This window comes from Salvelinus alpinus, chromosome 19, assembly GCF_045679555.1.
Source record: "Salvelinus alpinus chromosome 19, SLU_Salpinus.1, whole genome shotgun sequence".
Taxonomy (NCBI): Eukaryota; Metazoa; Chordata; class Actinopteri; order Salmoniformes; family Salmonidae; genus Salvelinus; species Salvelinus alpinus.
The window spans coordinates 10,984,243-10,999,751 of record NC_092104.1 but is presented as its reverse complement, the minus strand read 5'-3'; the positions used below and the strand labels follow the sequence as shown (position 1 = coordinate 10,999,751).

Here is a 15,509-nt window from a genome sequence, read left to right as displayed (position 1 = left end):
CACCGTGCGCTTCACCGCATAACACAGTGCCTGCCCAGTCACTCTCTCGCCACGGTAAGCACGGGGAGTTGGCTCAGGTCTCCTACCTGAGTCCGCCAATCTCCCCGTGTGCCACCCCCCCCCAAAAAAATCTGGGGCTGCCTCTCGTGCCCGTTACCTCGAGCCAATTCCTCGTAGTGTCGCCGCCCCGCTCTAGCTGCCTCCAGCTCCTCTTTCGGACGGCGATACTCCCCCGGCTGTGCCCAGGGTCCCTTGCCGTCCAAAATTTCCTCCCATGTCCAGGAGTCCATTTTCCCACGCTGCTTGGTCCTTTGGTGGGTGATTCTGTAACGAACGTCGTCGGGAGAAGGAGAAGAGGACCAAGAAGACTCAAGGCTGTAATTGCTGCCAAATGTGCTTTTCTTTTATTATAACCTTTATTTAACTAGGCAAGTCAGTTAAGAACAAATTCTTATTTACAATGACAGCCTACCCCAGCCAAACCCGGACAATTGGGCCAATTGTGCGCCGCCCTATGGGACTCCCAATCAGGGCCAGATGTGATACAGCCTGGATTCAAACCAGGGACTGTAGTGGCACCTCTTGCACTGAGATGCAGTGTCTTAGACCCTGAGATGCAGTGTCTTAGACCGCTGCACCAGCACTCGGGAGTGCTTCAACAAAGTACTGAGTAAAGGGTCTGAATACTCATGTAAATGTGATATTTCAGTTTTACATTAAAACAAATTCTTTTAAATCCAAAATGACAACCTGTTTTTGCTTTGTCATTATGGGGTATTGCGTGTAGATTTTTCAACCATTTTAGAATAAGGCTGTATCGTAAAAAAATTGAAAAAGTCAAGGGTTCTGAATACTTTCTGAAAGCACTGTACCATACTTTGTGCCTTATTGCTTAATCATAGCAGTCATACGAGTTAAATCGACATCCATTGATAGAAAAGTGTGTAAAGGCAAATTATTTTATTTTGCGACATATTGAAAAGCCTTTGCGTTATGACAGCTCGCAATAGTTTGCTTATACCGTCATTACAAATTACTACGATATTCCTTATTAATTGGCTCTAACGATATGGAAAATGGTTTATAGTATAAATATGGCAACTCATCTCTTGCTGTGGGAAAAAATATGGTCTTGTTTTCCGCGCTTTGGGCAGGTTTTTAGTGCTTTTTTTGTTGATAGACCTAGATTATCTGTTCAATATAATGGATATTCTGTGTTTGGGGTCCCTATGGTTTTGTCAAGGTAAATGTCGGTGTATGTGTGATGACCGCAAAAAACGAACAACCCTACTCGGCAACTATTTCGAATACCCAGGTTTAGGGATATTCATATTTTAGTGTCTATACAGTTATGTGAACGTGAGGGACGTAAATACTTTCAAGACACGCACTTTACCCCGATAGCCATTGTGTTATGATTGACCCAGCGCAGGGTCAATTCATAACAAAATCGCAAAGATCGGGGCTAGCAAATCAACATGTGGCAAATGTTGGCACTCGATGTAAACCGTTTGCTGCTGGGAATTAGCTGACTGGTCAAATAAGAAACGACGGTTTACTAATATGGAGTGAATGGATGGATGTCCGGCATGTGCAATTCTGTATAGCATTTAATTGCAAATTTATTTGATACAAATCGATGAAAATCTTTTGCTCTGCACAAGGGCTGACCTCGAAATGCCTAATTAGACTGCCCAAATATAGCGAAGATACTGGTAACTAACCCTGTTTCATGGAAAAAGGCTATTTAATTTATACTGTTACATTGGTATATGCATGACACAAAGATGTGATAAAATTACTCTTAAAAATAATCTCTACAGTTTTGTTTTCAATATTTTGGTCAGGCGCAATAACGGCCATCTTACTTATCATGGGGTCTTAACAGATGTAGGCGCTGTTTTGTTCTGAACTGCAAATTCCAAATCGATTGTTTATCTAACGTTTGTTTACATTTTTACTTGCCATCAAATGGCTTCTACTTTACTATCACCGATGGTAGATTATTACAATGATGAAGAAGAACTTGATAGTGTGGACGACGACGATGATCGAAGCTTCAGGGGAAGAGACTCGGAAGAAGGTAGGTTCGCCAATGTAGCACATTTGTTAGCTAGCTCTAACTCTTGTGATATTTGCTAATAAACGTTAACGTTAGTTTTCTCAAATAGTCTCCTAAAACTAGTGTGACCTTTGCACATTTTTATTTTATTTTTTAGAATGAACCCATCCCCATTGAACTGTAAAAATTGCGCTAGCTTGGGTAACTAACGCTAGCTAGCCATCGTTGAATTAACAACACAGGCTTCTATAATCCGTGGGGATCGTACACCACGACGCGGACGCTAGCTAGTTGTTCGCTAACGGGTTATTTAGCTGGAGTGTAATCATGAGTCCAAACAGTTAAAACGAGAGTTTCTATTGGGCAAATTCAGGTAGGTCCCTCCCCTTTTCGTTTTGGTGTAATGAATACGCCCCTGGCAAGCAAGCTACCTGTTAGTGTAGATGGGGGAGGAGTTCATATCTTTTTCAACTTTCATGTTTAGCGGTGAAGCCCGGCTTTACTTTTCTACAGCGAAACGTTGTCAAGTGGTGGACAGACAGCGCTAACGTAGTATATAGAAGAGAGAGCAAGTGGTCTTAGTAACCGTGCATTGGACTTGGAGTCTCGATTCTGGAGTTAAGTTCGTAACAGGCAGGCAGTCAATCTCAGTAAAACATTTCTAATCGTTGACAGGTGGCAAGAAAGACTCATTTGCTTTACCACCAATATGATTTCAGTGATTGGCCTTTTCTGACACCGTCTTGCCACTGTTGGTGTGAAGTATAAGAAACTATATTTGATTTTGTAATTTCAGCTCTCCTTACATGTCCAGTTAACTTTGAGGCCAGCCATTTCATTGGGTACGTGCGTAGATGCCGATGAAGGTGGTTGGTTGGGATAGCTAAATTAGTTAGGTTTTAAGGCCCACCAAAATCGGTCGGGCGCAGATGCAGGCTAATTCCAAATGTCACGTTGCATTTGTGCTGTTAACTTTGGGTATAGCTACAGATTAAGCAATGACCCTTACTCATGTTAACTATATTTGATGGAGAGTTGTGTTAGTATTGTCAATGCTAAGTCGGCCATTCACTGGTGTTGTAACTAGCTAGCAAGCGATAACGTTACGCCGCTAGCTAACGTTAGCTACCATCAGCTGACAGGTCACCGGCAAACCTGCTTTGGCTTTGCGCTGGCAAACTCAGTAGCTAGCGAGCTAGTCGGGTATCTAAAATAGGTACCTAACTACGTATTCTCATGCAGGCCACGCAGAGATTGCATCTATCTAACAAAATTTAAAACCAGTTCAATTGCCAAGTCTTGAATTAGCCGTTGCTAATAGCTAAATTGGCTAGCTTGACAAATCGCTCTCGTATTTGGCTTCATCAATTTGCTACGCGTTAGCAACGGGACAAATGTTAGGCACTCAATGTAAACCCTTTTGTTGAGAATTAGCTGGCTGATCAAATAAGAAACGACTGTTTACTAATCTGGAGTCACTGCCCGGTCTGTGCAATTATGTCTAACATTTAATTGCTAACTTTTTGATAGAAATGAGCAAGCCTGTTAGCTGAACGCTTAGTTGGCTATCTTGCCGTCTTGCGTGTGGCTACTTTAGCCTACGACATAACATTTCGCATTTATCAGACGACCTTGTTTTACTTTGTTAGTTTATTTTTGTAAAAGTCTAAAGGGAAATGGCTGGTAACGCACTCATTGGGGATCCAAATAAAGGTAACTTGACTGAGTAGCTACATCTATCCTACTACTGTTTCCAGCTTTCCTAAAAGTAGAAATTTCATTGACTTGCTATTGAACAAATTGTTCTGAATGTTTTCTTGGCATAGGCCCGATGTCATATGATATTGGTGAACTGTTAGCCTACTTACTGACGTCCGCCATTTTCCCCCCCTTTTTTTTCTCCCTCTTTCAGACACAGAAGATGCCAGTGAAACTGACCTGGCGAAACATGATGAGGATGACTATGTGGAAATCAAAGAACAGTGAGTGTTGTCCACCAATTGCACGGTTACACTGGATAGAATATATGTTGACATGGATCAAAAGGAATGTTCAAAATGTAGCCTGATCTTGAAGGACTACATTTACAGATTTAGTAGTTGGTTGTGATAATCATGTTTTATTTGGTTTCAGGATGTACCAAGACAAGCTGGCATCATTGAAAAGGCAGTTGACGCAACTCCAAGAGGGTAGTGTCACTGTTTCTAATTATCCTCACAGCGTTTATGAATTAGGCCTATCCTATAATCCGTTCATTATCCTCCTTGCATTCACAATCAATGTGATTATCAATGTCATGAATTCCTCCGCGTGCATAAGTCGAGCTGAGCCGACCTTTATCATTTTGCACAACTGTTATGACGGAGCCTCAGAGGTGGTGCTCTTTGCATTGAGAGATTGGTTGGATAAGAAGTTAGGCATACAGTTGAAGTTGGAAGTTTACGTACACTTAGGTTGGAGTCATTAACTTGTTTTTCAACCACTCCACAAATGTCTTGTTAATAAACTATAGTTTTGGCAAGTCGTTTAGGACATATCATTTGTGCATGACAAGTTATTTTCCAACAATTGTTTAGACAAATGTTTTCACTTATAATTCACTGTATCACAATTCCAGTGGGTCAGAAGTTTACATACACTAAGCTGACTGTACCTTTAAACAGCTTGGAAAATTCCAGAAAATGTCATGGCTTTTAAAGCTTCTGATAGGCTAATTGACATATTTTGAGTCAATTGGAGGTGTACCTGTGGATGTATTTCAAGGCATACCTTCAAACTCAGTGCCTCTTTGCTTGACATCATGGGAAAATCAAAAGAAATCAGCCAAGACCTCAGAAATAAAATTGTAGACCTCCACAAGTCTGGTTCATCCTTGGGAGAAATTTCCAAACAGTTGAAGGTACCATGTTAATCTGTACAAACAATAGTATGCAAGTAAAAACCATGGAACCACGCAGCCATCATACCGCTCAGGAAGGAGACATCTCTCCTAGAGATAAACGTACTTTGGTGCGAGAAGTGCAAATCGATCCCAGAACAGCGAAGGATCTTGTGTAGATGCTGGAGGAAACAGTTACAAAAGTATCTATATCCACAGTAAAACGAGTCCTATATCGACATAAGCTGAAAGGCCGCTCAGCAAGGAAGGAGTCACTGCTCCAAAACCGCCATTAAAAAAGCCAGACAACGGTTTGCAACTGCAACTACTTTTTGGAGTAATGTCCTCTGGTCTGATGAAGCAAAAATAGAACTGTTTGGCCATAATCACCATCGTTATGTTTGGAGGAAAAGGGGGAGGCTTGCAAGCCGACGAACACTATCCGAACTGTGAAGCACGGGGGTGGTAGCAGCATGTTGTGGGGGTGCACTTCACAAAATAGATGGCATCATGAAGTAGGAAAATTATGTGGATATATTTAAGCAACATCTCATGACATCAGTCAGGAAGTTTAAAGCTTCGTCGCAAATGGGTCTTTCAAATGGACAATGACCCCAAGGCAAAATGGCTTAAGGACAACAAGGTCAAGGTATTGGAGTGGCCATGCCAAAGCCCTGACCTCAATCATAGATAATTTGTGGGCAGAACTGAAAAGCATGTGCGAGCAAGAAGGCCTACAAACCTGACTCAATTACACCAGCTCTGTCAGGAGAAATGGGCCAAAATAACCAAACTTATTATGGGATGCTTGTGGAAGGCTACCTAAATCGTTTGACCCAAGTTTAAAGAATTTAATGGCAATGCTACCAAATACTAATTGAGTGTATGTACACTTCTGACCCACTGGGAATGTGATGAAAGGAATAATTTTCTATTATTCTAACATTTCACTTTCTTAAAATAAAGTGGTGATCCAAACTGACCTAAGACAGGGAATTCTTACTTGGATTAAATGTCAGGAATTATGAAACTGAGTTTAAATGTATTTGGCCTAGGTCTATGTAAACTTCTGACTTCAAATGTATATGCTGTATATGCAGGAACACTTCAGGAGTACCAGAAGAGAATGAAGAAGCTGGACCAACAATACAAGGAGAGAGTCCGCAATGCTGGTAAGAAAATGGCACTGTTGTTGAATAGTATCACTGTGCTCATCCCTAAATGGCTCCCTATATAGTACACTACTTTGGACCAGGGCCCATAAGGCGTAGGGTGCCATTTGGGATGCACTCAGTCACCGTTAAGTTGTTGCCACTTGGAGAGACCTCATTCTGTGTCATTTGAACTTGAACACCCAAAGTGTGTGCTGCATTTGAGGGAGCCAGCTTGTAAGCATTTTACTGCACCATTTATTCCTGCTGTGTACGTGATGAATAAAAACATGTTTTTTTTGTGGTGGTAGGTTGACTTTAAGCAAAAAATCTGACAGCCAGGGATTAACTGACGATGCAGTCAACATGAGCGTTAACTTTGTCATTTGTCTGTTTCTTTCTTATAGATCTCTTTCTCCAACTTGAGGTAAGAGATGTTTTGATATTATTACCTAACATGGAAATTCAACTGAATCCTTCACCTGTGAATTATTGCATTTTTAAAATGTATTTTATGGCCTTTCGACACAATCTCTGGTTCCTTCTCTCTCTGCTTCCTTCTCTCTGGTTCCTTCTCTCGCTCTCTCAGACAGAACAGGTGGAGAGGAACTACATCAAAGAGAAGAAGGCGGCTGTGAAAGAGTTTGACGATAAGAAGGTGGAGCTGAAGGAAAACTTAATTGCTGAGCTAGAGGAGAAGAAGAAGATGATAGAGAATGAGAAATTAACAATGGAGCTGACAGGCGGTAGGAGAATCACTGAGACTGTCTCCCTCCCTCTCATCTCACTCTGAGGCGTGGGATAAAAAAGACTGATGGGTGTTGGTGGGTTTTTGCTGAGGAAGAAGACTATGTAGGCTAACTTATTTTATCCTCGGTCAATACAGTGGAAGTGTTTTGGAGATGGAGTTTCTAAGCCCATCTTATATCTCACAACCTTCATACTAACAAGGGTTAAAAGTCTTAGATACATTGTTCTCGCTCTCTAACTTGCAGATTTTCATGCTAATCATTCAATTGAATATCTCCGTTTCAGTGCAGTAATGTTAGTATAACCTGTAAGGTCATATACATACACATATTGGCCAGTTTATTAGGTACACCACCCAGCTTACACATAGTTTGCGCCTATATAAAGTAGGCATTCAGTTACTGTTTGATTGAACGTTAGAATTGGCAAAACGAGTGACCTAAGAGACTTTGACGGTGGTTTGTTCGTTGTTGCCAGTCGCGCTGGTTCCAGTATCTCAGAAACAGACGGCCTCCTGAGCTTTTCACACACGGCAGTGTCTCGGGTTTTACTGAGAATGGTGTGACAAACAAAAAAATATCCAGTTAGCAGCAGTCCTGTGGACAAAATCCGCTCGTTGATGACAGGTCGAAGGACAACGGCAAGAATCGTGCAATGTAACAGGCATGCCACAAATGGGCAAATAACGGCGCAGAATGGCTTCTCGGTAAGCACAACTCATCGGTCCTTGTCACAGATGTGCTATTGCAGCAGACGACCACACCGGTTCCACTCCTTTCAGCTGGGCATGCAATCACCAACACTGGACAATTGAGTGGAAAAACATTGCCTGGTCCGACGAATCCTGGTTCCTGTTGGCATACTGATGGCAGAGTCAGGATTTGGCCCCATCCTGCCTGGTGCCAATAGAGGCTGGTAGTGTAATGGTGTGGAGAATGTTTTCCTGGCACACGTTAGGTCTCTTGATACCAACTGAGCAACATTTCCATGCCCAGGTTGTTCTGGAGGCAAAGAGGGGTCTGACCCGGTACTAGAAAACTGCACTGTTGAATCGGATCACTGACTGTGTGTACACACACTGAATATACCAAACATTGGGATAATCTCCATAATATGGAGTTGGCCCATGTTGACTCCAATGCTTCCCACAGTTGTGTCAAGTTGGCTGGATGTCCTTTGGGTGGTGGACCATTCTTGTTAAAACAGTGTTGCAGTTCTTGACACACTCAAACCGGTGCGCCTGGCACCTACTACCATACCCTGTTCAAAGACACTTAAATATTTTGTCCTGCCCATTCACCCTCTGAATGGCACACATACAATCCATGTCTCAGGCTTAAACATCCTTCTTTAACCTGTCTCCTCCCCTTAATCTACACTGATTGAAGTGGATTTAACAGTTGACTTCAATAAGGGATCATAAGATTCAACTGGTTCGTCTCTCGGAAAGAGCAGGTGTTCTTTTTTACCTTTTTATTTAACTAGGGAAGTCCTTTAAGATCAAATTCTTATTTACAATGACGGCCAAACCCAGACGATGCTCGGCCAATTTTGCACCGTCTTATGGGACTCCCAATCACGGCCTGTTGTGATACAGCCTGGATTCAAACCAGGTTGTCTGTAGTGACGCCTCTCGCACTGAGATGCAGTGCCTTAGACCGCTGTGCCACTCGGGAGCCCAAGTTTTGTATACTCGGTGTACATATACCAATATAGCTTTCTCTGTTATACCCACGTGAGTGTCACCCATATAATTACTAGAATGTGCATTCCCATTGAAGTCGATGTGCTATGACAGGTGGACTAGTAATACTATTTCTACGGTGTCTGGTGCATGGCAGCGAGCTCATTCCATATTACCCCTGTGTTGTAGATTCCATGGAGGTGAAACCCATCATGACCCGGAAGTTAAGGAGGCGGCCCAACGATCCCGTCCCCATTCCAGACAAGCGGAGAAAACCTGCACCTGATATCCTTTACTAGAAGTCCAATCACTCTGCTGTCTTGTCTACAACAGTGTTGATCCATGTTAGGCACTGTCCAGATTCAAAGAATCTCGTCTTGACCGATTAGTTACATTTCACATTTTTTCACATTTTCACAGGGTTAAAACTTACCAGATACAGTTTTTACCCCTTTACAGAAATATATATACACACATACACACACACATTATGATTTGATTGAGACGAGTTGTCCTTAACAATCCACACCTCAGCTGAACTATTTGCTAACCGATGACCAGATCCTGGAAGATCTGCGAATACTGAACAAGCAGCTGAAATCCCCTAAGCGTCCAGGTATGTGAGCAGTCCATTTTTTACAACTGTTAGGATTGTTTTATTTCAGTCTAAATGCCATCAAGCCAAAATGAGGATGAATCAGGTTATTATACAGGATTTTTGTTCAGACTACAAAAACATGTTCATTTTATATACATTAAACATCAAGAACTCCCGGGCTGGCTGCGTTTTTAGTAAATTAACTATTTACATTGAAATTACTTTTTGTTTTTCTCACGCAATGTTTTCTCCCCCAGTGTCTCCGTCGTCTCCAGACCAAATGCCCACCATTCCAATGGAGGCCCCCTCACAGCGCTATGAGGCCCGCATTGAAGAGGGAAAGCTGTACTACGACAAGAGATGGTACATGCACACTGACTATCTTTTTCATTTGGTTGATTAGACCATTTAAAAATAATAATAAAAACACAGCAAAAGGGGGGAATTTTGTACTTTTATTGTATGCTGTTGTGGTTTATCGCTGTTTTAATAGGATTGGTCTAAATATAAGATCTACTGAACTGGTTCCCTATAATATAATACTGAGTGTTTTAATTCATGATGCTGTTGACTTTTATTAGCCACTAGATGGCGCCACCGCCTTGTAAATCCTCATGCTCTACTTACTGAAGAATTCTTGGCTTTGCTGATATGTCTGTTTTTAAGACTTCTCAAAAACAAGATTCAAGAAATGGTAATCATGTTTGTAGTATGTTTATAGTTACATTCCCTCTGGCCAATAAGTCATATTTCATATTAATCAATGGGTGGCTGGAATGTTAACCAGGCAGGCTCATACTACTTGTCACCATGGAATTACATTACATCGCTATCATGAGGATGGAACATGGGTTTTGGCATACAGAGCAGTATGCCATTTGGTGATAGTTCCACAGGCTGACAGAAATGACAGTGTTTGCTTGGATGGGATAATCTGTCCTCTAAGGCCCTTTGGGTAAAGAGTAGCTCTCTGCATAGGACATCACGCACCAATGAATAATTCCTTTTGAAGAGTGGAAAATGTGAAATGTGCTCTTCTGTGATATTAAAAATGGCTTTCCATGACTTTCATGTAGCCTTTGATCAATTCTGAAGTGAGAGAGGGGATCTCAGTTGAGTGAAGTGTTCGCTGTTATCGGTCTCCCTCCCACAGTCTCACCAGACCTAGGCTAAGAAAGGCTGAGGGGAGAGGATGGTGAAGACTCCACAGCCATGGTTGAAACCACATGTATTCTTCTCCTTTCTCCCAGTAATTATGTTTCACCTGATGTGCTTGCTTGAAAGCAAGACAGCTGAAGCAAGCGGACATATTTTCAATAAAGAAATAAACCTTTTACTAATTCTGTCTGTTCCAGCTGTCACTCCTTTTCACTTACCTCAGGGACTCTCTCCTCAGCCACAATCAGACTACCTGGCTTTTGGCCATTTTGTTTCTCTCCATTACAGCATTGTCAGAATCTATTATAACCTTTAAGGGATTGTGTGCTCGAGGATATTATCCTATAGGTTTCGAAGTCCTTATCTGAGTGGACTGATTCCTGGGGCAGCAGATAGCCTAGTGGTTAGAGCGTTGGGCCAGTAACCGAAAGGTTGCTAGATCGAATCCCCGAGTTGACAGATTAAAAATGTGTCGTTCTGCCCCTGAACAAGGCAGTTAACCCACTGTTTCCCGGTAGGCCGTCATTGTAAATGAGAATTTGTTCTTAACTGACTTGACTGACTTAACTGACTTAAATAGAAGTAATTCCTCCTCTTACCCCTCACACAATGCCAGATAATTGATCCTGTTATACTAAGTGAGCTACATGTAATATTTTCTAGGTCATGGTTTCAAAAAGACAGTGCTTAGAAATTCCTACAGACTGCAATTTTAAGATAATTATCATAAACCACCAAGCATTAATTTTCCAGGGTGTGAGGAAGTTTTGTGTTGCTAATGTTTTGTGCTATTTGTAGTTAAACATTTTTTTATTCTTGTGGTGTTCCCATCAGGTATCATAAGAGCCAGGCCATCCACCTGGAGTCCAAGGAGAGCACCAAGATCAGCTGTGTCATCAGCTCAGTGGGAACAAATGAGGTGGGTTTCAGTTCTCATTTCCACAGCTCTATGCTTGTACCACTTAAATCCATTATATATTAGAGGGATGCATGACTTGCTAGTATAGAGTTATGGTGGTCGTAGTAGTCTGTCCATAGTGCAGTGTAAGTATTGTATGGTGGTGGTGTAATAAAAAATAAAACTTAACCAGGCAATTAAATTAAGAACAAATTCTTATTTACAAGATGGCCTGGCAAAAGGCCTCCTGTGGGGACGGGCTAAAAATGAAATGGCAAAACGGACAACAGACAGCAGCATACATACAACAGCAAACCGTCTGAAGTAAAACAATATGCTTCCTTACATAAGGCAACGCAAACAAGTGACATGGGGTGACAACCAGGAACAACTACATGTCTCAACAACCTGTTCATCTATTTGTCCTTTGACCTCCTCCAGGGACACCAGGTCCTGGAGTTTTGGGTTGGCTTGGAGGGAATTCCAACACCAGGTCCTGGAGTTTTGGGTTGGCTTGGAGGGAATTCCAACACCAGGTCCTGGAGTTTTGGGTTGGCTTGGAGGGAATTCCAACACCAGGTGGCTAAGCAAAAGGGCCATTTTTCCATGCGCTGTTCTAATTTTTGGGACTCTTAGCATAAAACAAGATTGAGATCTTCGCTTGTATGTGTTTTCATTTCGAGCTGGATGAGAGGATGGAAAAAATGGTAGTTTTCCTAAAATGGCCTGATATGTTTAATATAGTATATAAATGGCCTGATATGTTTAATATAGTATATAAATGGCCTGATATGTTTAATATAGTATATAAATGGCCTGATATGTTTAATATAGTATATAAATGGCCTGATATGTTTAATATAGTATATAAATGGCCTGATATGTTTAATATAGTATATAAATGGCCTGATATGTTTAATATTTACATTTACATTTAAGTCATTTAGCAGACGCTCTTATCCAGAGCGACTTACAAATTGGTGCATTCACCTTATGATATCCAGTGGAACAACCACTTTACAATAGTGCATCTAACTCTTTTAAGGGGGGGGGGGGGTTAGAAGGATTACTTTATCCTATCCTAGGTATTCCTTAAAGAGGTGGGGTTTCAGGTGTCTCCGGAAGGTGGTGATTGACTCCGCTGACCTGGCGTCGTGAGGGAGTTTGTTCCACCATTGGGGTGCCAGAGCAGCGAACAGTTTTGACTGGGCTGAGCGGGAACTGTACTTCCTCAGAGGTAGGGAGGCGAGCAGGCCAGAGGTGGATGAACGCAGTGCCCTTGTTTGGGTGTAGGGCCTGATCAGAGCCTGAAGGTACGGAGGTGCCGTTCCCCTCACAGCTCCGTAGGCAAGCACCATGGTCTTGTAGCGGATGCGAGCTTCAACTGGAAGCCAGTGGAGAGAGCGGAGGAGCGGGGTGACGTGAGAGAACTTGGGAAAGTTGAACACCAGACGGGCTGCGGCGTTCTGGATGAGTTGTAGGGGTTTAATGGCACAGGCAGGGAGCCCAGCCAACAGCGAGTTGCAGTAATCCAGACGGGAGATGACAAGTGCCTGGATTAGGACCTGCGCCGCTTCCTGCGTGAGGCAGGGTCGTACTCTGCGAATGTTGTAGAGCATGAACCTACAGGAACGGGTCACCGCCTTGATGTTAGTTGAGAACGACAGGGTGTTGTCCAGGATCACGCCAAGGTTCTTAGCACTCTGGGAGGAGGACACAATGGAGTTGTCAACCGTGATGGCGAGATCATGGAACGGGCAGTCCTTCCCCGGGAGGAAGAGCAGCTCCGTCTTGCCGAGGTTCAGCTTGAGGTGGTGATCCGTCATCCACACTGATGTCTGCCAGACATGCAGAGATGCGATTCACCACCTGGTTATCAGAGGGGGGAAAGGAGTAGATTAATTGTGTGTCGTCTGCATAGCAATGATAGGAGAGACCATGTGAGGATATGACAGAGCCAAGTGACTTGGTGTATAGCGAGAATAGGAGAGGGCCTAGAACAGAGCCCTGGGGGACACCAGTGGTGAGAGCACGTGGTGCGGAGACAGATTCTCGCCACGCCACCTGGTAGGAGCGACCTGTCAGGTAGGACGCAATCCAAGCGTGGGCCGCGCCGGAGATGCCCAGCTCGGAGAGGGTGGAGAGGAGGATCTGATGGTTCACAGTATCAAAGGCAGCCGATAGGTCTAGAAGGATGAGAGCAGAGGAGAGAGAGTTAGCTTTAGCAGTGCGGAGCGCCTCCGTGACACAGAGAAGAGCAGTCTCAGTTGAATGACTAGTCTTGAAACCTGACTGATTTGGATCAAGAAGGTCATTCTGAGAGCGATAGCAGGAGAGCTGGCCAAGGACGGCACGTTCAAGAGTTTTGGAGAGAAAAGAAAGAAGGGATACTGGTCTGTAGTTGTAATATAGTCTGTAATATAGTATATAAATGGCCTGATATGTTTAATATAGTATATAAATGGCCTGATATGTTTAATATAGTATATAAATGGCCTGATATGTTTAATATAGTATATAAATGGCCTGATATGTTTAATATAGTATATAAATGGCCTGATATGTTTAATATAGTATATAAATGGCCTGATATGTTTAATATAGTATATAAATGGCCTGATATGTTTAATATAGTATATAAATGGCCTGATATGTTTAATATAGTATATAAATGGCCTGATATATTTAATATAGTATATAAATGGCCTGATATGTTTAATATAGTATATAAATGGCCTGATATGTTTAATATAGTATATAAATGGCCTGATATGTTTAATATAGTATATAAATGGCCTGATATGTTTAATATAGTATATAAATGGCCTGATATGTTTAATATAGTATATAAATGGCCTGATATGTTTAATATAGTATATAAATGGCCTGATATGTTTAATATAGTATATAAATGGCCTGATATGTTTAATATAGTATATAAATTGTGGAATGCTCTTTTGATGTGCTCTGGAAGTCCTGATATGATGAGCCTTTCTTATATAGAGGCTCTTTTGTAAATGACCATAATGAGTCCTATTGGTTGGGTTTCCCCTCAGATCTGGGTGAGGAAGACCAGCGACAGCACCAAGATGAGGATCTACCTGGGACAGCTACAAAGAGGAGCGTTTATCATCCGACGACGGTCGGCAGCGTAGAAACAACACCATGCCCCTTCTTCCCACTCTCTCTTCATCCATCCATTCCTCCTTGTTCCTTTCATTTTGTACGTGCAGTATGTTGCTCCCCCCCACCCCCTCATCATGTGGCTCCCCCCACCCCCTCATCATGTGGCTCCTCCCTCATCATGTGGCTCCCCCCACCCCCTCATCATGTGGCTCCTCCCTCATCATGTGGCTCCCCCCACCCCCTCATGTGGCTCCTCCCTCATCATGTGGCTCCCCCCACCCCCTCATGTGGCTCCTCCCTCATCATGCCTACTGTGTGCTTGAGGAAGTCTTCTCAATAACTTCCTGGTGTTTCAATCAATCAGGACCACAGGAGGGGAAGAACGATGCAGTCTGTCAGTCTTTTTAGCCATCACCAAGCACACGTGGAAGCCTTTCTCCTTGCAAGTTTTGGCTATTTGCCCTTTAGCCCTTTAGGCAGTTGAGTAGACGTGCAAAGACTGGATAGCCTTGGTATAGCAAATGTTGTCATAGCTACACTATGCCTTGTCATAGGCTTAGTGACATGATTTCCATTTTGCTTACGCCATCCAATGCTTCCAGAGGCTGAAGGTCTGAAGGTGGGTGTTTTGATTGGTCTTTCTTTATATACCTAACATGGTTCTGTAAACAGTTTCAGTCAGCTGTGCCACTCAGCATAAATCATATGTCATATCTTCTTTTCTTCATCTTGACGTTGTCTAGTATTTCTTTCTGCTTCTGGTCAATTAACATTTTTATATTTTTTTCAGAATATATTGGATAGACTTTTAAGGTTTTAATTTTGTATCTGTTTTATTGACATTAAAAGAGTTCAGTTAAACCGAAATGTTGAATACATCTGACGTGTCTAAACTGGTTTTGCACATGGGAGGAAGATGAACGTTAACCATTTTGCTTACTTTGTGGCCAGCGGGTCCCCCCCACCTCCAATCTCCTTCCACGTGGCTACCCTCTCACCTACCTCTCTACCAAGGTCACACTGGATCATTTGGCCCTGCACATTTGTCTCCCCTTGCCAGGCGCAATATACAATGTTTTTACTGCCTTTTTGTCTGGTGTCTCTGTCAACCCCCTCGGCTGAACTGAACCCCTTCAGAGGTTACAGTTTGCCTCACTTAATGACACGGCCTGTCAAGGAGAGCCAATTACTGTTGCTGCTCGGC

General features: G+C 42.6%; 1 protein-coding gene across 1 annotated transcript; it reads left to right on the top strand.

The window, feature by feature from the left end:
• The first annotated feature begins 1,849 nt into the window (after positions 1-1,849).
• Positions 1,850-15,172, top strand: LOC139545005 (sin3 histone deacetylase corepressor complex component SDS3-like). The gene is made up of 11 exons (XM_071352311.1): positions 1,850-2,083; positions 3,975-4,044; positions 4,196-4,251; positions 6,041-6,112; positions 6,499-6,518; positions 6,681-6,837; positions 8,715-8,810; positions 9,055-9,141; positions 9,381-9,486; positions 11,116-11,200; positions 14,236-15,172. Exons 1-11 carry the CDS (start codon positions 1,972-1,974, stop codon positions 14,332-14,334), a joined length of 960 nt encoding a protein of 319 aa, XP_071208412.1. The 5' UTR covers positions 1,850-1,971; the 3' UTR covers positions 14,335-15,172.
• Positions 15,173-15,509: the final 337 nt, after the last annotated feature.